Source organism: Nelumbo nucifera, chromosome 1 (assembly GCF_055504915.1).
Source record: "Nelumbo nucifera cultivar China Antique chromosome 1, China Antique-T2T, whole genome shotgun sequence".
In the NCBI taxonomy this organism is placed as follows: Eukaryota; Viridiplantae; Streptophyta; class Magnoliopsida; order Proteales; family Nelumbonaceae; genus Nelumbo; species Nelumbo nucifera.
In genome coordinates this window covers 145,716,485-145,740,319 of record NC_142649.1, presented here as the reverse complement: position 1 = coordinate 145,740,319, position 23,835 = coordinate 145,716,485, and the positions used below count along the sequence as shown (strand labels likewise).

At 40.4% G+C, this 23,835-nt stretch overlaps 1 protein-coding gene across 2 annotated transcripts in view; it reads left to right on the top strand.

Annotated features, from left to right (window-relative positions):
* LOC104588319 (putative phosphoinositide phosphatase SAC9) overlaps positions 1-23,835 on the top strand; it is a 152,243-nt gene that overhangs the window by 47,845 nt on the left and 80,563 nt on the right. For both annotated transcript variants that reach the window (XM_088894594.1, XM_088894595.1), the window contains exons 10-12: positions 1,119-1,568; positions 16,150-16,989; positions 18,580-18,777. In XM_088894594.1, the coding sequence (XP_088750720.1) occupies positions 1,119-1,568; positions 16,150-16,989; positions 18,580-18,777 (1,488 nt within the window). The remainder of the gene's footprint in view (positions 1-1,118; positions 1,569-16,149; positions 16,990-18,579; positions 18,778-23,835) is intronic.

Sequence of the window (23,835 nt, the reverse complement as noted above, 5' to 3'; positions counted from 1 at the left end):
ACCATGTTTCGACTGCTGCTACAGTAGTCCGAACAGGAAGAGGAGAAGAAGAAGAAGAAGAAGAAGAAGAGGAAGAGAAGAAGAAGAAGAAGAAGAAGAGGAAGAGAAGAAGAAGGGTCTGTCTAAAATCTGATGGTTAACCCATCCAGTCGACCCCCTTAATCTATATTAGATTCTAATCATGTTTACAAAGACAGAAATGCCCTTACTTAAGTGTGGGGTAGAGTAACTCTAATAACACAGCCACATAAGCAAGTTACTTAATAAACAGAAGAAGACTAAACTACCCCTATTCGGCACATCTTAACGGAGTAGTTTTTTTGATAAAATCGTTGGACACTGTAAGTCCATTTTCTGTTGAGGACATATTAATGAAATGGGGGAGGTGGCTGCTTCATCTTCTGAAATTAGGAGGTGGGAACCTCAGCAGAAGGGCTTTCTTAAACTTAATTTTGATAGAAGCAGTGTGGGGAATCTGGGTCCTTTTGTGGTGGGAGGAGTACTAAGAGATGAAGGAATTGTGAGAGCATTGTACTTTGGGGCCAATTGGTTAAGGAGATTCTATAAGGGCTGAACTAATGGCAGTTTTTCAAGGAGTTCAACAAGCAAATGAGATGAATGTTGGGAGACTAATTATAGAAGGAGGCTCTAGGGTGACAATTAATTGGTTAAAGAATGGGGAATAAACCTTATGGGAAATTGGAAATGAGATGAAATGTAGGTGGATGACAAGGAACTCGTAGCTGAAAGTTCAATAGGTTCCAAGATTGGCCTAAACTTGGGCTGATAAATTAGCTAAACAAGGGGTGAATAGAGATCAATATTTTGGGCAAAGTTGTATATTTTATATGGGAGAGATAGCATGACTATGTTCTGTCTTGTGTTAAATGATGTATATATTCTATTTTTATTAATAAAATTTAAAATTTCTGTTTCTCTCATAAAAAAAGAAAGGGCATTTATTCCTTTCTACTTATTTTTATTCGTAACTTCTACCGATGATTTGCAATTATCTTAAGAAACTCTCTCTTGAGTCCTGACATGTTGAGTCATTATTTTTTACTGATAATTGTTACTGTTGCATTATAATTGATTTTAACTAGTGGATCTTCTCACAGATAGAGGTGCTTGGAGTTTCTCTTCCTTGGAGGGATATATTTTCTAAGGAAGGACAAGGTTCAAAGTTCTACCAGTGTCTTAATAAATTTAAGGAGACAACCAACCAATCCCAGGAGACCGACCCTTTTTTACATACCAATCCATTTGCTGGTGCATCCCCTGCCAATGAAAATGTGGTCCCACCAGTGCAAACAAATACCTCCTCCAGCATCTGCATGGACCTCCTGACTGGGGATAGCATGTTTCCGGAGTCCATAACTCAACCACCAAAACGAAATGTCAGTTCTGTGGGAGGTGACTTTCTTAATTTCTCAGACAATGCTGCCACAGAGCACCAAGTTCCAGAAACAAATATTAAATTCTCTTCATCACATGATGGAGGGCTTACAGCTGACAGTGCTGCTCAACATTACTTAAACTGCTTGAAAGCCCTGACTGGTCCACATATGGTATATCTGCATTTTCTGAACATTTTGTAACCATTTTTTTCTAATGATTTGTTCTGTGTAATATATCCTAAGCTACTAACAGTTTTATGCCCTTCTTCTCACACATGTTATAATGTTCTATATTTCGTGCTTTTGTGCCACATATCTTGTTTATTCACCTTGTGCTTTATTTCATTTCCTTGTTTTGACTAATGACCAAACTGCATTTTTGTGATAGTGCTTGAATCTCATCCATCCATGTTTATATTGCACATCACTGCTGATGAGATGGATGCAAAGATGATTATTCCATTTGTCTCATGTATTTACTTTGTATATTTTCAATCTCAGGATATTAATAACAGTTGTACTCTGCCATATTTCAGATTTATGCCATAGATGCTCTTCTAGAGAAGAGCATTGAGTGCTCTTCTTCAAAAGGAGAAGAAGCAATCACTGCTACTAGAGCTTTCCAAACTCCTTCAAACTTCAGCCACCCACTTCTGGAGATCAAAAGGAACCCCCTAAGCATTGAGTGCCACACTCAAACTGTCTCCTTAAACCTCTAACTGTAAACTATCTAGTCGGCTAGGGTTTTGGGCAAACAATCTGTAGCCTCACTTTCTTGGCAATCTATAGCTATATTTTGTATCTCCAAACCCTCTACCAACTAGGCACAAAATTGCTCTGAACAATCAACAACTTATCTCTCCATACACTCTTCTAATCGAAGGGTGTATGGGAAAAGAAAAGAAAAAGAAAAAGAAAGAAAGAAAGGAGGAGGTGCTCTGATACCATGATGTGATTGAGTCCACCAAATCTGAAAAATAATATCTGATTATAGCAAGAAAAAGAGAAAAGGAGAAGAAGGCAACAACAGAAATGGAAGAAGATAGAGAAGAAGAGAGAAAGAGAAGAGAGTTCGATGACTTCTCTCCTACCTCTCTAATCCTTTTCTTGGGAATAGAAGTGGCTAGATCCAAGGAAGGGATTTACACCTGTCAGAGAAAGTATTCTCTAGACATGCTGAAGGAGACGGGGAAGTTAGGTATCTGACCTATTGACACTCCCATAGAGAAAAATCATGGATTGCAATAAGGTGATGATGAACCTTATCCTGGAAAAGAAAGATATCAGCAGTTGGCTAGAAGATTTTTGTATCTATCTCTTACTAGGCCGGACATTGCATATTCAGTCCATATAGTTAGCCAATTCATGCATGTTCCACAAGTCTCATATATGAAAGCAGTAGAGAGAATCTTGAGATATCTCAAGACATGTCCCGAGAAAGGGTTACTATTTAAGAAGCATGACAGAATAAAGGTTGAAGCATACACAAATGCTGATTGGGCTGGTTTTCGTGGAGATAGGAGGTCTACATTTGGATATTGCACCTTTGTGGGTGGAAATTTGGTCACGTGGAGAAGCAAGAAATAGGCTATTGTAGCAAGATCAAGTGCTAAAGCTGAATACAGAGCCATGGCTCATGGTGTTGCTGAACTTTGGCTTTGAATCCTCCTAAAAGAACTGGGAATAGATATAATCAAACCACTCAAGCTCTACTGTGACAATCAGGCCACAACCAACATTGCAAATGAACCAGTCCAGCATGATAGGACAAAGCATATCGAGCTTGATAGATACTTTGTACGTGAAAGGATTGTCTCTGGAGAACTTTGTATTCCTTACATGCCATCAACAAAACAGCTTACTAATGTTTTCACTAAAGGACTCACAAAATCCAGATTTATGGAGATGTTATGCAAGTTGGGCATGATAGATATCTATGCTCAGCTTGAGGGGGAGTGTTGTGTAGCCTAGCATTGTGAGCTGGGGCCTGTTTATGTTATGTCATGATAATTAGTTGCGTAACTTCCTTTCTGTGCTAAATGGGCCTGGGCTTATTCTGTTTTTTATGTTTCCTTACTGCCTACTAATCAGGGGCAGATTTGTCATTGTATCCTTTTCTTATTGCCCTAATATAAAAGGCTGTTTCGGAGGGCTGGAGGGTTAGGCTGCCCATTTCTTCTAAACCTCTCTTCTTCTGTTTTCCTTCTTCTTCTTCTTCTTCTTCAGAACTGAACACAAACAAGATCTTCCGATAGATCTTCCAAAAAGACTTGCCAAATGGCACCTTAATATCGAATTTTGACAGGACTCAATTTGGCATAGAAATCCCTGCTTAGTACCGTTGTCAAAAAAGTAGACTCCATCAGCTTCATGCCCACTTCCAATCGTTCCTCCTCGTCCTCAGGTCTTGAAGAACACAATGAATAGGAAAGAAGGTCACAAAAATAATTATGGGATTTTGTAAGAGAACTAACAGGAAGCAAGTTTTTATGTAATTGAGGTACATAAAGAGAAAATTCCATGGAAAGGTTGTGGATAAGCTTAACTGCACCCAAACCAGAAATTGGAGTTTGAGATCCATCAGCAATTGTAATCTTACCATTCCCTGGAACTAACTTGTACAAAGTAAAACATGAAGGCATACCAATCATATGAGCACTAGCCCCGAATTCAGCAATTCGGGAGCTATCCAGGGACGGAACAAGCATGTGCAGTACCTGTTTTAGCAAAGGCAGTGGAGGGGATTACTGGACCTAGTAGAAGTGGATGTCCCACCAACAGTGGCCAAATGGGCATTACCCTTTTTCCCAAACTTAATATTTTCAGGCTTCAAGTGTGGATTCAATTTCCCACATCTATCCTTTGTACGTTTGGGTCTTCTACAATATTCACAAACTAATTCAGCCCTTTCGTTGGCTATGAACTTACTTCTAATCTGCTTAGACTTAGATCTCGAAAATGTTGAGTAATTAGTCACAGGAGGTTGCACATAGCAGCCCTCCTACTTTCCTCTCCTTGAACTAGGGTGAAAGATGATCATTTAATGGTCATGTTGTGCACAAAATCCCTGCAACAAGAGGTGGAATTTCAAAATTTCACATAACTCTAGTGCTGAAATAGCACATACGAGAAAACCATTTTTTCTCATAGGACCAATTAGGTTCTTGGACCATGAAAGATCAGATCTTTTTGGATGAAGATTGAGTGCATTACCTGATATTGAAGTTCACAAATGCAGATTTCGAAGTGGTGTTCACATTCAATCTTGAATCCTCCTGGTAATATTGCAACAAGTTGAAGATGGCGCAACTCTATGTTTGCAGTCTCAGATTCCTTCTCCAGAAAGTACAGCAACATGGGTCTGGCCCTAACGCTTTTGGGTGATTTTCTTGACCCAAAAGACAGCTGGAATAATGCTTGAACCAATGGATATTGACTCAGGTCGAATGGGGTTCAAAACCCTAGTTTAAGTGTCTCACAATGGGGGGATCGTATTCAGCTAGTAGAGAGAATAAAGCATAGTTCGATACCCCTCTCATTCCTCGTTATTTATAAACTTGGGAGGGCTGCAAGAGCCCTCTGCTATTCTATTTACAACTCCTAATTCAATTAGGATAAGATTAGAGAGAGTCCACCTCATAATTTTCAAGGCATTTAGGTGATTCTGGGCGACATTGGGGCGCCTAGTCGCCAGCGCCTAGGCGTCACCTAGGCAATAAAAAAACTGACTTTTGGCTAGTTTCCTAGTTTTATATACCATTCAGCATGTATGTTAATTGAAAAAATAGCAATTCTCTTTATTAAGAACATTAAATTTCCTCTAAAAATGTGGCAAATCATCACATCTAAAAGACAAAAATCTTTTTACATGTATTAATTTCATTATTTTCAAAAATAATACTACTATAATAAGTATTTAATAGAGCAAATTCATGTTAATTAGCACCTAAAGAAGGTTATTAACTTTATATGATAAATATTCAAGATAGAAAGTAAAATAGAAAAAAAACAAGGATGGAGTTTCTGTTTTATTTAATTAGAGAGAGAATAGAAAAAAGAACTTTATTATTCTATTCTTTCTTTCCTCTTTCTTTTCTTTCTTTCCTTCTTTCTTTCTTTCTTTCTTTCTTTCTTTCTTTCTTTCCTTTTCTCTCCTCAAAAACCTTTGATCTTTTAAATTTCAATAGTAAAACATTAAAACAAAGTATAATTGATATACATAGCATATTATAAAATGTATTAACACATACATTAATAAGATACATCAATATAAATGACATTATAAAATGTGCCCACCTTGTCATTTTTGTCGCCTAGGTGGGCACGTAGTCGCCTTGGCGGGCCCCTAGTCACCTAGAAGGGCACCTAGTTGCTAAAAGTCAAGGCGTTTGGGTGAGGCACCCAGCCAAGGGCGCCTAGTTGCCTAGGTGACGCCTTGACAACTATGGTCCATCTCTCTTAAATCAGCCATTAGATCAGAAACCTTGAACTAGTCAAACTAGTCAAATCCTAGTCTTACTAGACTTGTCTAGCACATAGTTTGACTAGGACTCTTATTCAAGATTCTTAATTACCTAATAAAATATTTATCCAATTATGAGGTTACAGCTCATATGGTGTGGAACCCACAACTTAATGGGAGAGCCAACATATCACATGTTTTATATATAAGCTAGTGGAGCCGGCCACTTAAGTTTTAATTAGCCATTATAGGCTAATTCGACCATAGCTGTTATGGGCTTAAGTGATGATGCACATTAAGTGTCTAAACACTAAGAACACTTGGAACCTTTACCGTCCTAAAGTCCCAAGTATATTGGTTTAGCCTATTATGTGATAATCAAGTCAATGCAACCTAATTAATCACTTGCAATCAATGTCTCTGCTATAAACACTTGACACCACATTTAGGGAAGGATGTTTTCCCTCTTTGTCTTTATGACATGATGTCCAACTTCCAACACCATTGGATCATTGAGGATTCAGATAATTCTAGTGCCAACAGATTCAGGACTCCAAGTAGGAAGTTGTACAAAGACTTGTCTGTCTTTGATATACCAACCGGTGAGATCCTTCTGGGGTCAAATATCTGGGTATGTTGGGACAATCAAGGATGGTAAGTTGACTGGTGACCGGATTCAGATAATCCTAGTGCCAGTAGATTCAGGACTCCAAGTAGGAAGTTGTACAATGTGTTCTCTATGTCCTAACATAGTTGCAGATCCTATCACATTGATCACAAGTCAACTTACCATCCTTGAATGTTCCAACATACCCAGATATTTGACCCCAGAAGGATCTCACTGGTTGGTATATCAAAGATAGACAAGTCTAATACTCAATCTGATATCATTATCAAGTCTAGGGATTAAAAGCAACACCCAATTGTTCCATCTGTCATAAAGTCCACGAACATGCTAGGTTTGGTCCAATTCAATATTTATTGTAAACACTCATTCTCACACATTAGGTCACAACCTGAGTAGCTGAGACACACTGCTCCACTAACTTGGGCAATATGAGAATGACAACCTTGTTAGGATAGACTTTGCCAAGTGTATAGCATAGGGAGTGTGGTGATTCATGGGGATTGGGAGAGAGAGAGAGAAAGAGAGAGAGGGAGAGAGGTACAGTTGAGAGGAAAAAAGTCACTACTGGCAGCCGCCAGTTTTCTATTTATATTAACTTCATAAAAGAGTCTAAAATTACAAGTATGCCCCTGGCGGCATATCCTAGAAATAAAATAATAAGAAAAAAGGAAAGAAGAAGAAAAAAACAAGTAACTGTAACTATAACTGTAACTGTAACTGTAACTGTAGCTATTAAATAAGCCTTACAACACTCCCCCTCAAGTTGGGCTGAAGATGTCTATCATGCCCAGCTTGTCACATAACTCATTGTGCTGCGAGCACAGAAGTCCCTTTGTAAGAATATCAGCAAGTTGTTCCTTGGAGTTGACATAAGGGATGCAAATTTCCTTTTTTTCCAGTTTCTCCCTTATGAAGTGTTTGTCCACCTCAATATGCTTGGTCCTCTCATGTAGGACTGAATTGTTGGCGATGTTTATTGCAGCCTTGTTGTCACAGTAAAGGGACGTAGGGCTGTGAACAACAACTCCAAGCTCCCCTAGAAGGTTCTTTAGCCAAAGGACTTCAGCCACCCCATGTGCCATAGCTCTATATTCAGCTTCAGCACTTGACCTTGCTACCACACTTTGCTTCTTGCTCTTCTAGGTCACCAGATTTCCTCCTACAAATGTGCAATACCCACTAGTGGACTTTCTATCATCCACAGCTCCTGCCCAATCAACATCTGTAAAGACTTCCACCTTTAGGTGATTGTGTTTACTGAATAGTAGGCCTGTTCCTGGATATTTCTTCAAGTATCTAAGAACTCTCTCTGCTGCCTCCATGTGTGGCTTCTTAGGAGAGTGCATAAATTGGCTCAGGACCCCAACGGAGTAGGCAATGTCTAGACGGGTCATGGACAGATAAATCAGCTTTCCCACTAACTTTTGGAACTGCTTCACATCTTTCAGAGGTTCACCAACATAGTCACCTAGCTTGTGGTCCACATCCATAGGAGTATCTGCCGGCCTTACACCTAATTTACCTGTACCCCGTAATAGATCAAGGGTGTATTTCCTTTGGGAGACAAAGATACCCTTTTCTGAGCGGGCAACTTCAATCCCAAGGAAATACTTCAGGAGTCCTAGATCTTTCACTTCAAATTTTGATGCAAGGAATTGTTTCAAGTTTTGTATCTCTGAGCTCCAACTTCCTGTAATGATGATATTGTCTACATACACTAACAATACAACAACCTGCTCCTGACATCTCTTCACAAAGAGTGTATGATCTGACTGACATTGTTTGAATCCCATCTCTTGAACTGCCATGTGAAACTTACTGAACCAAGCTCTGGGAGACTATTTTAAGCCATAGAGAGACTTCCGTAGCTTGCACACCTTATTTTCACTCCCCTTGGCATAGAATCTAGGAGGCTGAACCATGTATACCTCTTCTTCTAAGTCACCATTCAGGAAAGCATTCTTTATGTCCAGTTGATGCAGTTCCCAGTCAAAATTAGCAGCTAAGGACAGGAGAACCCTAATCGAGTTCATCTTAGCCACCGGGGCAAAAGTTTCATCATAGTCAACCCCATGTACTTGTGTGTACCCTTTGGCTACTAGTCTTGCTTTGTACCTTTCAACTGTTCCATCTGCCTTGTGCTTAACTGTGAACACCCATCTGCACCCCATGGGGTCTTTCCCCTCTAGAGGATCCACCAATTCCCAGGTCTGATTTTTGTGGAGGGCATTAATCTCCTCCTTCATGGCATCTACCCATTCAGGGCATTTTAAGGCTTCTGAAACATTTTTGGGAACAAGGATGCAATCAACTGTTAGACAGTTTTGTATGCCCTTAGCTTCAATCAGAATGATGTACTTTATGAGTTTATTGTAAATGAATAAAAGTGCATATTTGATTCATGTTCCCTTGTTATGTTTCTGTGTAATACCCTTAAACTGGACACTTATTGAGACTCATGTTAGTTTAGAATGTTCACAGCCAGTGGGTCGGTCTGGGGAGACCTATCCTGACAAGGCTGACACTGTGATGCCACCAAGCCGGTTGGGGTGGCCTGTCTCGGCTGCCAGGGTGAGACCCTAGGCACATACAGTGTAGGATTAATTGAATCTATGAACTAGACCAGATTTCCAGTATTGCCCTGGACCTTGGAGATTGATGGGAAAAACTAGAAAGTTACACCCGACCCCTAGATTCGATTATGATACTGCACTAGGTGTCGGATTGGGCTGTCTTTGATGTACCAATCAGTGAGATCCTTAGCGGGGGTCAAAACCTGGGTATGTTGGGACAGTCTGAGAATTCATCTGAGTGGGTGATCATAGTGACAGGATCAGCCCCTTTGTCGGACAAAGGTAATGATCGGGGATGCACTCTCACTGATGGAAACCAAGACTGCCGGTAGCCGATTTCAACTGTTGAGATTTGTTTTGCAAAGTATATTTTATATGAGATATAAAAGTATATATATTATGGTTTCCAAAATGTTTGCAAAAAGGTTTTAATTCCCGGAATCCATATAAGTAGGGAGTGCAACACTGTTCCTTGCAGCCGAGGGAGAGGTCCTCTCTTGTCGGGCAGTGTATGATCATTATGGGCTGAGAGGTTAAGTGTAAGACCATTGAGGATAATACCTAATGGGCTAATCTTGCATCTGCCCACAGTCCCTGGGTGTTACAAGGTGGCTTGGCCCAGGGACCACTTAGGGTAAGTGTTGGGCCCATAGAGCCCATTTGATGGGTTTCACGGGGTGCACTGTCCATAACAGTGTATTCGGCCAGGCCTTGTAACAAAGGCTGGGCCGAACCCATGTGGCTGATGTGTAGATCAATGCTTGGGTCCCACGCCATACAAGGAAGCCCAACTGGGCAGCAGTTAGGAAGGTTAAGTAAGCACATAAGCTTAATGGGCCTAAAGCCCATTTCGAACTGGGCTATTTTATTAGTTAATAATGGGGCGAATTCTGAGATGGATTAGTAGATAGGATAGGGTCTTGACCCTATCCACTCATAGAGTCCAGATCTGAATGTGATTCAGATCTAGAAACCTCCTAATGAGATTAGGAGATAGCTAATCTAATCTGCAGATAAGATAAGGGTTTATCCCTATCACCTAAAAGGGGTCTTATCCAAATATGATTTGGATAAGCAGCTCCTAATTGGATTAGGAGCTGATCTTTTAGGTTAACAAAAGGAGGGGGGCAGCAGCCTTTAGGAGACACACAATCAAATTTTCTTCAGTGCTGAAATCACAAGAAGAGAGAATTCTGCACCCTACGAATACTCTCTTGCCGCCTCCCTGTTCTTGCCACCCTGTTTGCCAGTTCGATCTCCAGTTGTGGGAGAAGTCAAGATTCGATCTTGACATCAGTTCTTTGAGAAAGAATTGATAGGAAGTTGTGCTCACGTGCCATCCTGCTGATTCTTGCGAAGGACAGAGTTCTTGGAGAAGAACACTGCTGATTCTGCTCCATCCTGCACTACGCCATCTTCAGTGGGAGCAGTCTTTGGATCCTTCCTTAGGCGTGAACACCTTCGTTGGGAGATACTATTTCTCCGTATCAGGTATAATCCTCCCCTACTCCTTTTGATTCAGATCTGGTTCAGTTTATGGTTCAAGAATGATCCTTGAAAATATGATTTTCTAAAATAGGGAATGCGATTCCCAGTTGAAGGGAGAGAAAAATTTATGAAATTTGCCCCCTTATTCCGCAATCTTTGGGCGTCCATACGATGGATCTCTCATCCCTTTATCAACTACCGATAAGAAGGCTCGGTACGAGGGAGAAATGTGATCATAGGAGACAAAGTGGGTAATGGGGTGTTTGGTAGTGTAGGACCTGACTCCCTTTTGTTGGGAAATAGGGATGTCAAGGTTATTCACAGTAGGAGGGTGAGGGGATGGACTTACCTCCTGGGAGTCTGATAATGTCGGTTGCTCAGTGTTTGGCTGCTCCACATTTCTATCACCCCGTTGATCTCTCCGACGTGTACGTTGGAAGACACGGAAGGGAGTAAGGTCCGGAATAGAAGGAAGAGATACCTGAACCTGCTTCTCCTCTTCCACACTACGACTCTCCCCGTGAGAAGAAGGAGGGAAGAATGGCTCGGACTCAAAGAAGGACACATCCATAGACACAAAGACTTTACGACTAACTGGGTCAAAGCACCGATACCCTTTTTGAGAGGAGGGGTACCCCAGAAAAACACAAGGAATGGACCGAGGGTCTAACTTACCTCGGGATGGAGACAAATCATGGACAAAGGCCCGACAACCAAAAACTCTCATGGGGATGGAAAATAAAGGAGATTGAGGGTATAACAATTGATGAGGGGCCATGTAGTTCAGTACTCTGGAGGGCATGCTATTGATGACATACGCAACTGCAAGTATAGCATCCACCCAAAACCTCTTTGGGACATTCATGTGTAACATCATCCCGCGAGCTACCTCAAGAAGATGTCTGTTTTTCCTTTCTGCAACACCATTTTGTTGTGGTGTTCTGGCGCATGAGCTCCTATGAATAGATCCGTGGGAGGTGAAGAACTCATTGAGCTCCCCATGGAAGTACTCCTTCGCATTATCAGATTGGAAGATCTGTATTTCAACATGGAACTGCGTAAACACCATCTTCTGGAAGTCTTTCACTATCTTCGGAACCTCGTCTCTGCTACGTATAGGAATCACCCATGTATAGCGAGAGTAATCATCGATCAATGTAATAAAGTACTTATATCCGCCCTCAAAGATTACATTGGTAGGCCCCCATACATCAGAATACACAATATGAAAAGGAACATTTGATCTTTTATTGCTTGAGTGAAAAGTTTTTCTACATTGTTTGCTCAACTGACACATTTGACACATGAACTCTGACACTGAACATGACTTAAATAAAACTGGAAACAAACATTTTATTATGTCGAAAGAAACATGACCTAAACGACTATGCCACAAGAAGATTTGACTCTTATTTGACTGACTATGCGATTCTGAGGATGAAACCGGGAGACCAGCTTTGTTGTCGAGAATGTAGAGACCATCCACTAGGCTTCCTCTACCAATCGTCCTCCCAGAAGTTAGATCCTGAAAAACACACGAGTCAACAAAAAAGGTCACACTACAATTCAAGGAGCTTGTAATGCTACTAATTGAAAGAAAGTTTATGGGATGCTGAGGGACATGCAATACACAATTCAGGTTAAGGCCATGGGGAAGGGATATGGATCCTTGGCCTGCAATGGAAGAAAAAGAACCATCTGCAAGTCTCACTCTATCCCTTCCTGACAAAAGGCTATAAGACTGGAATAAGTTAGGCTTACCAGTCATGTGGTTGGAAGCCCCTGAGTCAATGATCCAAGGGGAATCTGTGGGAGTGACATGGAATGTAGAAGCCATATTACCTGAAGTAGATGCAAATGAAGTAGAGGGAGTTCCAGTGACTGAGCTGTCCATTTGCCGCAAGGCCCTACCATAAGATTCCAGGTGCTCTCTGAATGAATTCATTATATCCTCCTTGGGGTCAGACTTATTAGGGTGGTCCTGGGTGCTACCGGCAGCTTAAGTGTCTTGGGTTGCCACATGTGTTGTGCTCATTTTCTTCAAATGACCTTTACCCTGTTCTTGATTCTTTGTTGCCCACGTGGATTTCCCGTGGATGTCCCAACAAGTGTCACGAGTATGTCGAGAACGCCTACAGTGGGTACAGATTAGCTTATCTTTATCATCCACCTTCTTAGAGTCACTTTTCTTTCCTATTGAGCTATTATTCATTGCAGCCAAGGCAACTTGTTGCTCCTCCTCAGCTGTAACCATCACATTCCACCTGCTTTCTTCAGATTGGACAAGGGAGTATACCTCGTGAACCGTAGGCAACTCTTTGCTTCCTAGGATCTGCACTCTCAACGGTTCATATGCAGGGTTCAGTCCCAACAAAAAAGCAAACACCCGTTGCTGAGAGACCAGTTTCCTGTAGGCCTTAGCATCATCATCGTGCTTTCACTCTATGGCCTGATAATGGTCCAACTCCTTCCATATGGAGGTAAGGGCTGAATAGTATGAGGACAAGCTACGGTTTTCTTGTTTACATGTTGAGGATTCAGCTTGCAACTGGTAAACCTTGGCGTAATGCCTTTGCTTAGAATAGATAGTTTTGGCCTGTTCCCAGATCTCACTGGCGGTGTCTGCCCACATGAAATTCTTTTTCACATCAAGTTCCATGGCTGTGAGGAGCCAAGACATCACCATACTGTTTTCTTGGTCCCACCTATCATGTTCAGCCGTCTCACCCTTGGGTTCCTTCACCCTTCCATTGATGTAACCAGCTTTACCCCTTGCCGTTACATAGAGTTTTACACTCTTAGCCCACTCCAGGTAGTTCAGCCCGTTTAAAGGGGTAATTGGCATGGGAAAAACCATGTTTTCACCTCCCAACCCCGCTGTGCTGCGGATTGGTGTAGCCCCTGAAGAGGTTAATTCATGACTTGCCATTGAATAATACTAAAAAACAGTCCAAATATCACCCAACAACACAGCCGCCGCAATCAGAATGTGAACAACTCAGGTTTTACTCCTAGAAAGTGAGCAAAAGAACACTAAATATTGCTGAGAACACAGGGAATACTGCTGAGAACAAGGGGTTCAGTCAACACAACGTCCAAACAGAACAATAAACCAGTCCGGTAATTGGTTCAGCACAACCAATACAGACATTACAATCAGTCTGACTGTAGTTCACACACTCTAACCATCCAACATCCAAACAAATAGCTATATAATCAAGGCATGAACCCTACACACCATTGGCCAAAGAAGGATGAAACACACTGAAACAAAAAACACACATGTTCGGCACTGGTACAAAGATGTTAATCTGAACTTGACTTCATAGCATCGAACAGAGGAGTTTGCACCAGCATCACCCTTCTCCGACTAGGGTTTTCTTGCTGTTACAGCCAGGAAGAAGGAATCACAAAGCTGCCGCCAGAAACTACTAGGGTTTCCCAAAAATACTGCCGCCAGACACTGCTAGGGTTTCTGCAGAACCATCCGCCAGAAATTGCTAGGGTTTTTGCAGAACCAGCCGCCAGAAACTGCTAGGGTTTCTGCAGAAATAGCCACGTCCAAACACTTTTAAGAACAGGGCAGGAGGGATCGTAGGTCTTTTTCAACCCAGAGAACCTGCTTTGATACCATGTGGTGATTCGTGGGGATTGGGAGAGAGAGAGAAAGAGAGAGAAAGGGAGAGAGAGGTACGGTTGAGAGGAAAAAAGTCACTACTGGCAGCCGCCAGTTTTCTATTTATATTAACTTCATAAAAGAGTCTGAAATTACAAGTATGCCCCTGGCAGCATATCCTATAAATAAAATAATAAGAAAAAAGGAAAGAAGAAGAAAAAAACAAGTAACTGTAACTGTAGCTATTAAATAAGCCTTACAACAGGGAGTAAACGGTTGCAAGGGAGACAATGTTAGCACTAAGAATATTCTACCTAGTAAAGTCAAATTCAGGATTCAGTCCGACCAGGAAATCATTAACTTTGTTCTTCTCAATATACTGCCTATACTGGTCACCATCTTTAGGGTCCTTCAATTCCAAGGCATCCAAGTGATCCATTTGTTCCCAAAGTGATTGTAGAGAAGAGAAATACATGGTCACTATCCTCTCCCCTTGGTGCATACTGCAAACCTCTCTTTGAAGTTGATATACTCTATCTATATTTCTTATTTGGGAATAGGTAGAAATAACTCTATCCTAAATATCCTTGGCAGTGAAGAGGAACATGTAGTTACGAGCTATATGAGGTTGTATAGAGTAAACCAGCCAAGACGTTACCAATGAATTTTCCTGCTCCCACATGGGAAACTTTGGGTCTTTAGGTTTTCACTTCCTTCCCTGTAATAAATCCCATCTTACCGATCCCTCCAATGGTAAGCTTTGCAGATTGAGACCATTCCAAAAAAATTGGTTCTGTCAAGCTTTACAGTGGTTATCATGCCATTAGCAATGTTGATGTTTCTAGGAAACACAATGGATACAATTTGGACTTCCTTAGAGAACTCCATCTCTCACAATCTAATTTCTCAACAGCCCAACAACACTCCAACAATCAAGCAGCACATACAGGACCCAAATATACAGGTCTAATCTTGGTTAACACCCAAAAAGGAGGCCAAAAACTGGTTGGAGACAAAATAAGAAGAGAAAAAATCCCAAAAAAAAAATATCTAGGGCTCAGAAAAATGTGAAACAACTTCCTAACATTACAAACCTTTGAAACAACCCAAGAGCATTAGGTTCCATGCAAATAAAATATTTTAAATGCATAGTAAAACCCCAAATGTCATATCTGCATTTTCTGTGAATTTTGGTTCAGAAAACCAAGGAAAAAAATCAGAGGCTTCAAATGGATGTAAGAATCATACCAAAAACAAGCCTAAAATCAGGGCGCATCCAACAATATAAGTTTCAAGAATTGTTGCCGCCACCTATATGAACTGCTGATGTCATTAGCGGCAGTCTGACGTCAACAGGCCTTCCTGGGTATGACGGTCAGAAGAAAGCCTTCCCAAGATCCTTGAGGTGCTGTGATACCAATTAGGAAGTGTAAGAGATGAGAGAATGGAGAGAAGAGGAAGAATAAGAAGAAAGAGAAGAGGAAGAAGAAGAAGAAGAGAGAGATTTATCGAAGAAGATTGGCGTGTCAACTGTTCACACCCTCATAACTAAAAATTATATCTTGCTGAAAAATATTACAAATATGTTCCTACTTGGGTGCCCAAATACAAATATATGTAAAAGACAATAATACCATTTCACATCACATAAACATTCTCAACACATATCAAGTCCCCCTAAAAGTCCTTGGGTGCTTTGAATGTCACTCTTTTTTCTTTTTGGTATGTTTTGGTCATTTGTGTGTTTATCTTGATTGTTGAAATTACCTATCTTAAATATGTAATGTTTTCATACCATTCTTCTGATAACCAGTTATAGTTATCAATCATAAAAGATCAGTTATGGTCATGATTCCAAATTGTTCTGGAAATTCTCATTCTTCTAAATTTCATGATTTGCATTTTCATTCTGCAAAAAGCATTCAAACATAGAAATGATGATATCCCAGCTTACTATTTCCAAATTTGGATATTCCATTCCACAGGAAAGGAAGCTAGACTTTGAGGAAGCAATGAGACTTGAAATTGAGCGCTTCAAGTTCAATCTTTCTGCTGCTGACAGGGATAGAACTTTATTATCGATTGGAACTGATCCTGCTACTATAAATCCAAATGGGTTACTTGATGATTTGTATATGGCCCGACTATGCAGAATTGCAAGCAACCTTGCTATTCTGGGGCAGGTTGCACTAGAGGACAAAGTTACTGCTGCAATTGGTCTTGAGACCAATGAGGATGATGGTATAGATTTCTGGAATATTACTAGAATTGGAGAAACCTGCTCCAGTGCCATGTGTGAAGTCCGTGCTGTAACCCATCCTGCTGCATGTATACCTTCTATAGTCCCTTCTGGAGGAGGTTCACAATCTCATTTTTCATGTTCTCAATGTGAAAGAAAGGTTTGTAAAGTGTGCTGTGCTGGAAAGGGCGCTCTTCTGCTCCCAAGCTACAACTCAAAGGAAATGTCAGGTTTTAATAATTTGTTAAGCAGGAGTGGGTCAAGCCATGGCAATCAGACTGATAGTGTACCTACAAACCGTTCATCTATATTAAATGGGGTCATCTGTAAAGCATGCTGCAGCAATATTGTGCTTGATGCATTAATTGTGGATTATGTCAGGGTATTGGTTAGCTTGCGGAGAAGTGCTCGTGCAGGCTGTGCTGCACATGAAGCTATAGATGATGTGATAGGCCTCAGATCAATAGATTATCTTATTGAAAGAAACAAAATGTCTGATGGTCAACAAGCTGCTGAGGTCTTGAAAAAGTTACTTAATGGAGAGGAGTCACTTGCTGAATTTCCACATGCAAGCCTTTTGCATTCGGTAGGCATAGGTGTTATAGTTTTCAGTATTTTTTGTCCTTTTTACTGCACAGACCCTGGAATAGTTCAGAATCATATCCATATAAATTTAGATCTTTCGTGTGTTTCCAATTTACCATTGCATTGGGTGTTAAGCTTCCATGCAAGTGTCATTTTGGACTTTTCATCCTTGTTTTGTTCAAATTTAAAAAGTTAATGATCTATTTTCTTACTCTAAACCTAATTAATCATTTGGCCTTTTGTTTAATCTTATATTTATAACTCACTGAAGTCTTGGCTCTGTCAAACCTGTCTGGCTTTTACTCAGCATACACCCAATTACTTCAAATCTATTTTGATAACTTCTGTACAAATCTTTATCGAAACCATCTCTGTACCTGAAGCTACTTGTTTAGTTTAGTGTTCTTGGCTCATAATGTGGGACAGTGTAGGTCAAACCAGACAGTATGGGTTGAAGACTTGGGGATAGAGAGAACAATTTACCATGCAGACAATGATTGTGGTTAAAAACTTGATAATCAAGGCTAAGGATCAAGAAATCAATACTCAAATCAACTGACCAAAGTGTTATCCCAACCATTTGATCGACTACATGAATCCTGTTTTGCCATTTCTAAGAAAATAGAAATGACAATGTCTTATGTTAAATTAGCCAACCCTTGGTTCTTCCCTCTACTTCAGCCAATAACCTTTTTGGCCTCCCCCAACACAAATTGTATCAGATCACTCCTTTCAGGTATATTTAGCAGTCTTTTATGCACATGAGAAAACTATTTAAATATATTTCTCTCATTTTGTCACCTATTGGTGCTGTCCCTAAGTTTGATGCACTCATTTTTAATTTTATCTTTTCTATGCTTTCCACTCATCCTAGCATCCTCATACTTGCTTTATTCATTGTATGGATATATTTCTTCTTAATTTTCCAAACCATTGATCCAAACAATGTTTTAGTCTTATAACTATCTTATAGCACTTTCCATTCAATCATATTGATATGCACTAACCACAACACTAGGTAGACTACTGAACTCACAACAAATTCTATGGGTGACATCCTCTTAAATCTCTCCCTCTATGTGGATAGGGTAAATGGTCACATGAGGTATCTTAGTTATCAATTGGCATTGTACTCTCATTCCTGCTTTTTTTTTTTTTTTTTTTTTTGTTTTAGTTGCACTATGTACATCCCATCCTTTTTTTTCTGACTGATTTGTGCTGTTTTTCTTTTCACTACTCTTGTAAAGATTCTGTTGATATAAATGAAACCTGATCTTACTGTTGCATATCAAAAAAAAAAAACTCTTTGTTAATAATAAGAATGAAAAGAAGAGAAATACACAAATAGAAAGTAAGAACTACAGCCCAAAAAATGGGCCAAATCCCAGTCTTTATAGAAGATTACCCCAACATCAACAATCAGTCCCATTATATTACATTGTAATTAGTGCCGAAGGAATGGAGGCCCTCCATATATCTGTCTCTCACACCCAATATGTAATTCTATATTATATCACTGAATAAGTGTTCAAATTTGTGTGATTTTACCACTTATGTTGATATCTTTGCATGTTATTACTTGTTATCACAGGTGGAAACAGCAGTAGGCTCAGCACCATCCTTGTCTTTGCTAGCTCCAATTGATTCTGGACCACAGCATGCATATTGGAGAGCTCCCCCTAGTATTTCCTATGCTGAATTTGCTATTGTTCTTAGCAATCTTTCTGATGTCTCTGGCGTAGTCTTACTTGTTAGTCCATGTGGCTATTCTACAGCAGACTCTCCCACTGTAAGCATGTAACTGAATTCCTATTTCTACTTTCTCTCATATTTATTCGATGAAAATGGTTAATGGGGATGTTTTTTCAAGTTTATATCTTAATTTCTCCTACTCATCATTTGATCGTCATCATATGTAGAGGTAGTGAAGGTTAAAGTTGTAACTTTACTTCTAGTGTGTATCTTATACGCATTATTTTATTCTTTTATTGTATACTTTTACTTCATGCAGCATAAGGACAGAATTTTCCTTTTAGTTCTTTTTAATATAAATATAAATACTCTCTTGGTGTAGTGAATTACAACTACACTGGCATGGTGTCAAAGCAGGTTCAAATCCTCTTCCATTTGTTCCAACTTTAATAAAGTAAGAAAAAAGTGAAGAAAAGGATAGAAGAAAGAAAGAGAAGAAGATAGGAAGAGAAAGGGAAGGGAAAGAGAAGAGAAGGAGAAGAAAAGAGGGAAGACTAGAAGGAGAAATCTGTTCACTTCTCCTTACTGTCGACCCAGGTTGTATTAACATTCTACTAAGGCTGAAATGACTACAATACCCTTAGGAAAACTACAGCAGATATAAGAGAGAAAGAATAACATGAAAAAGACAATACTGCCCCTGTTAAGTACTTCTAACAATTCTGGTACTCCCCCTCAAGCTAGAGCATATATATCATAAAGTTCCAGCTTGTTACAAATATAGTCCATCCTTGAGTGATCCACACTTTTAGTAAAAATACCAGCTACTTGGTCTTTAGATTTAACATAGGGAATAACAACCTCTCCACTTGTCACTTTCTCTCTCACGAAATGTCAATCAACTTCAATGTTTAGTCCTTTCATGAAACACTGGATTAGAGGCAATATGTGATGCGGCTTGGTTGTCACAAAACAATTTAATGGGATGACAAATTGAGCTTCAGCGCTACTCCTAGCAACTACATTCTGCATCTTGCTCTTCCAAGTAATGAGATTTCCGCACAAGAAGGTACAATAACCTATAGTAGATTTCTTGTCCATCGGAGACTCTGCCCAATCTGGATCTAAGTACCCTACTAGAGACATATCTCCCCCTTTCTTATACAAAAGCCCTCGACCAGGAGTACCCTTTAGATACTTCAGCACCCTCATAACACCATCCTAATGAGCAGTTGTTGGATTTTGCATGTGTTGAAAGTGTTAAAATAATTGATTTTATGTTTGTTAGGGTCTGTTTGGCTGATTAAAGCCTTTTTTTATTTTAATCTATTATTGTATTATCCCTTAGTAGGGGCACAAGGGTCATTTCCCTTCTTATTTTTTTGCCCTATATATTATAATGAAGCTGGCGCCGCCAGCACTGTTCCGTTGCCTCAACACTTCTTCTTCCTTCTTCTCTTCTCTTCTCTTCTCTTCTCTTTGCTGTAACCTTCAATTAGATTTACTGTCAAGATGGTATCAGAGCATGGCCATTGAATCTGGGCGATCAAGTGTCTTCTCCAAGCTGCTGAATCTGGGTGGAACACAGGAGTATGTCTGGGATGTTCGAATCAGACCTGCAACTGGTTCCACCCCTTTTTTTTTCTTTTCTTTTCTTCTCTTCCCTTGGTCGTGTACCAAGAGGAAAACGAATGGACCTGAACCACTGAATGTTGGCACACCCTTGTGAGGTTTTTCCTCTGTTTGTTTTGGATTGTGTGATCCTGTACCTGTGAAAGGCTGTTGTAGGTCACGTATGACCTGTTTTCTCTACTTGTTGGCTTGATGCCTTGTGTGTAAGGATCTCCCCTTGTGATTATTGCTTGTAGACCTGTTGAGAAAACTAGTAGGCTGGGACTGCTACTCCGTACAGGTCTGAAAATCAGATCTGTCATCTTGTTTATTCTGGAAATTGGTGCTGGTCTTGTGCTCAGATTAAGTCCAAAAACTGCAGTGTGGGTGGACTAATCACTTGTTGTGTGTGGAGATTTTTGTTCTGATATAAGGAGGGATCCTAAGTTGAAGTTTTTTGATAAAAAAATTCTGTGTTGACCATGCCTTTTGAGAATCCTGCTACTTCAGGGATTTCTGAAAATCAAAATGGAGTAAGTGGGGGAATGGATATGAGTTTCCCCATGGCTGTCATTCCCTTTGATGGTCTGAATTACTTTGAATGGTCTAGGGGAATACTACATTACTGCTAGGGGAAAAATAGGATACATCAATGGGAAAGTGAAGGAACCAAAGAGCGGAAGTGCTGAATATGATAGATGGAACCAAAAAAATAGTATGGTGATGTCTTGGCTCTTGGTTTCAATGCTGCCACAGGTGAGAAAACTTTTATGGGGGATGAAACTGCTTGTGAAATATGGGAACAAGCAAAGTCCACCAATTTAGAGAAGAGACACTATGCCAAGATATGCCAACTGCAAGCTGAATCGTTCACTTGTAAGCAAGGAGAAAGGAGTCTCTCGGTGTACTATTTGGATCTGACATCGATATGGAAAGAACTTGATCACTATCAGAATGTTAACTGGAAGTGTGATGAGGATGCAAAGGCATACAAATCACTTGTATCTCAGCAACGGGTATTTGCCTTCCTCTTGGGGCTGAATCCTTCATATGAGTACATTAGGGTGCAGATCTTGGGAAGTAAAGACTTGCCATCAGTTCAGGAGGTTTATGCCTTGGTTCAGTTAGAAGAAAGTAGAAGAAATGTGATGAATTCTATAGAGGGGGAGCCAGTTGCTCTAGCTGTTCGGGGAAGTTCAGATACTAATGTTGGAGGTGGTTCTAAGAAGGGTGACTCTTAGAAGAGAATAGATGATAAGAGTAAGCTTTGGTGCACTCACTGCTAGAAGGCAAGACACACCAGAGATACCTGTTGGGATCTCCATGGAAAACCTAAATGGGCACAGGATTTGGGTAAGAAGTCAACAACTGATCAGGGCAAGAAACCAAGTCAGCAGAATCAGAAAAGGTATAACTCATCTAATATGGCATCTCAAGAGACTAGTTCCATGGTAACTCAGGAAAGGCATCCAAGTTCTGACCTTAAGGAAGAGATCATCAACTCCTTCCATGACCATTTGGAGTTATATGGTAAGACTCTTCGCCAGATGGATACTCGTCCTACTCCTTCTACCTCTTTTGCATCTGCTTCAGGTAACACTGCCACTACCTTCCATATGTCATCTCGTACCTCTGATTCCCCTTGGGTAATTGACTCTGGAGCCTCAAACCACATGACCGATAAGTCAAATTTATTTCAGGCATACAATCTTCTCTCTAGGAGAGATAAGGTGAGAGTAGCTGATGGCTCTTTCTCCACCATAGCCGGCCAAGGAACCATATCTCTCCCACTCGGCCTTACCCTTTCTAACGTACTACATGCTCCTAAATTACCTATAAATCTTCTTTCCATTAGTAGTATTACTCACTCCTTGAACTGTTCAGTTACTTTCTATTCGTCTTCATATGTGTTTCAGGATTTGGCCTCGGGGAAGACGATTGTACAGGAAGCATAGTGGATGGTCTCTACGTGTTGGAGAATAAAGTTGGTCTTGTGGCTACAGAGTCTTTGAGTTCATCCAGTAAGAGTCAAGCCTATTTATGGCATAGTCATCTTGGTCGTCTTTCTTCATATTTTCCAGTCGGACAATGCAAAGGAATACTTCCATAGTTATCTCACAGAATTCTTTGCTTCAAGTCGATCACTTCAACGAAGCTCTTGTGCTAGGACACCTCAACAAAACGGTATTGCTGAAAGAAAAAACCGTCATCTTCTTGAAGTAGCTCGTGGCTTGTTAATCCATATGAATGTTCCAAAGCGCTTTTGGATGGATGTTGTTCTGTGTGCTACATGCATCATCAACCGTATGTCCTCTTGGTTACTAGAGTATAAGGCCCCACATCAGCTTTTGTTTCCTACAGCTCCGTTGTTCCCCATTCCAATGCGTGTTTTTGGGTGTCGTTGCTTTGTTCATAACTTGCCACCTACTCGGGGTAAACTTTATCCTCGTGCTATTCCTTGTGTCTTCCTCGTGCTATTCATCGGCTTCACCGGAGGTTGATCCTTCCCATCAGCCAGGTACACTTGCTTCTATTGATATGCTTGCTCCTCTCAATGTTGATTCCCCTGTCATTAATGATCTTGATGTTCCTATTGCTAAGAGAAAGGGTGTTAGATCTTGTACCACTAACCATCCTATTTCTCACTTTGTGTCCTATGATCATATTTCATCTTCATATCGTGCATTCTTCTCCTCTGTTGACAGTATCCCCGTTCCTAAGAATGTGGCAGAAGCTTTATCCAAACCTGAATGGACAGATGCAATGAAGGAAGAGATTGATGCATTACACAAAAATGGCACTTGGGAATTGGTGGATTTTCTTGAAGGGAAGGAAACAGTGGGTGCAAGTGGGGTGTTCACAGTGAAACACAAGACTGATGAAACTGTTGAAAGGTACAAGGCCAAACTAGTGGCAAAAGGTTTTGCACAAGTATATGGAGTGGACTATGCAGAGACTTTTGCCTCGGTAGCCAAGATGAACTCTATCAGAATTCTCCTTTCACTAGCGGCAAATCTTCACTGGGAACTTCACTAATTGGACATCAAAAATGCTTTCTTGAATGGTGACTTAGAAGAGGAAGTGTACATGAAATCTCTAGGTTTTTGTGCTAAAGGTAGTGAACAGAAAGTGTGCAAGTTAAAAAAATCTTTATATGGTCTGAAACAATCTCCTCGGGCCTGGTTTAGTAAGTTCCATTCAGCAGTTCAACAGATGGGGTTCAAACAATGCCAGTCAGATCACACACTATTTGTAAAGAAAGGTGAAGGGAAAATTGCAGCTCTAATTGTGTATGTGGATGACATAGTGATCACAGGAGATTGGGAAGCTGAAATACAGAGACTAAAAAAGTTCTTAGCCACTCAATTTGAGGTGAAAGATCTAGGCCCCTTACGTTATTTCCTTGGAATTGAAGTTGCTCGCTCTCACAAGGGCATCTTTATTTCCCAACAGAAATATGTACTAGATCTACTAGAAGATACAGGCAAACTGGGGGTGAGACCAATTGACTCACCAATTGAACCTAACCATCATCTGGGAGACA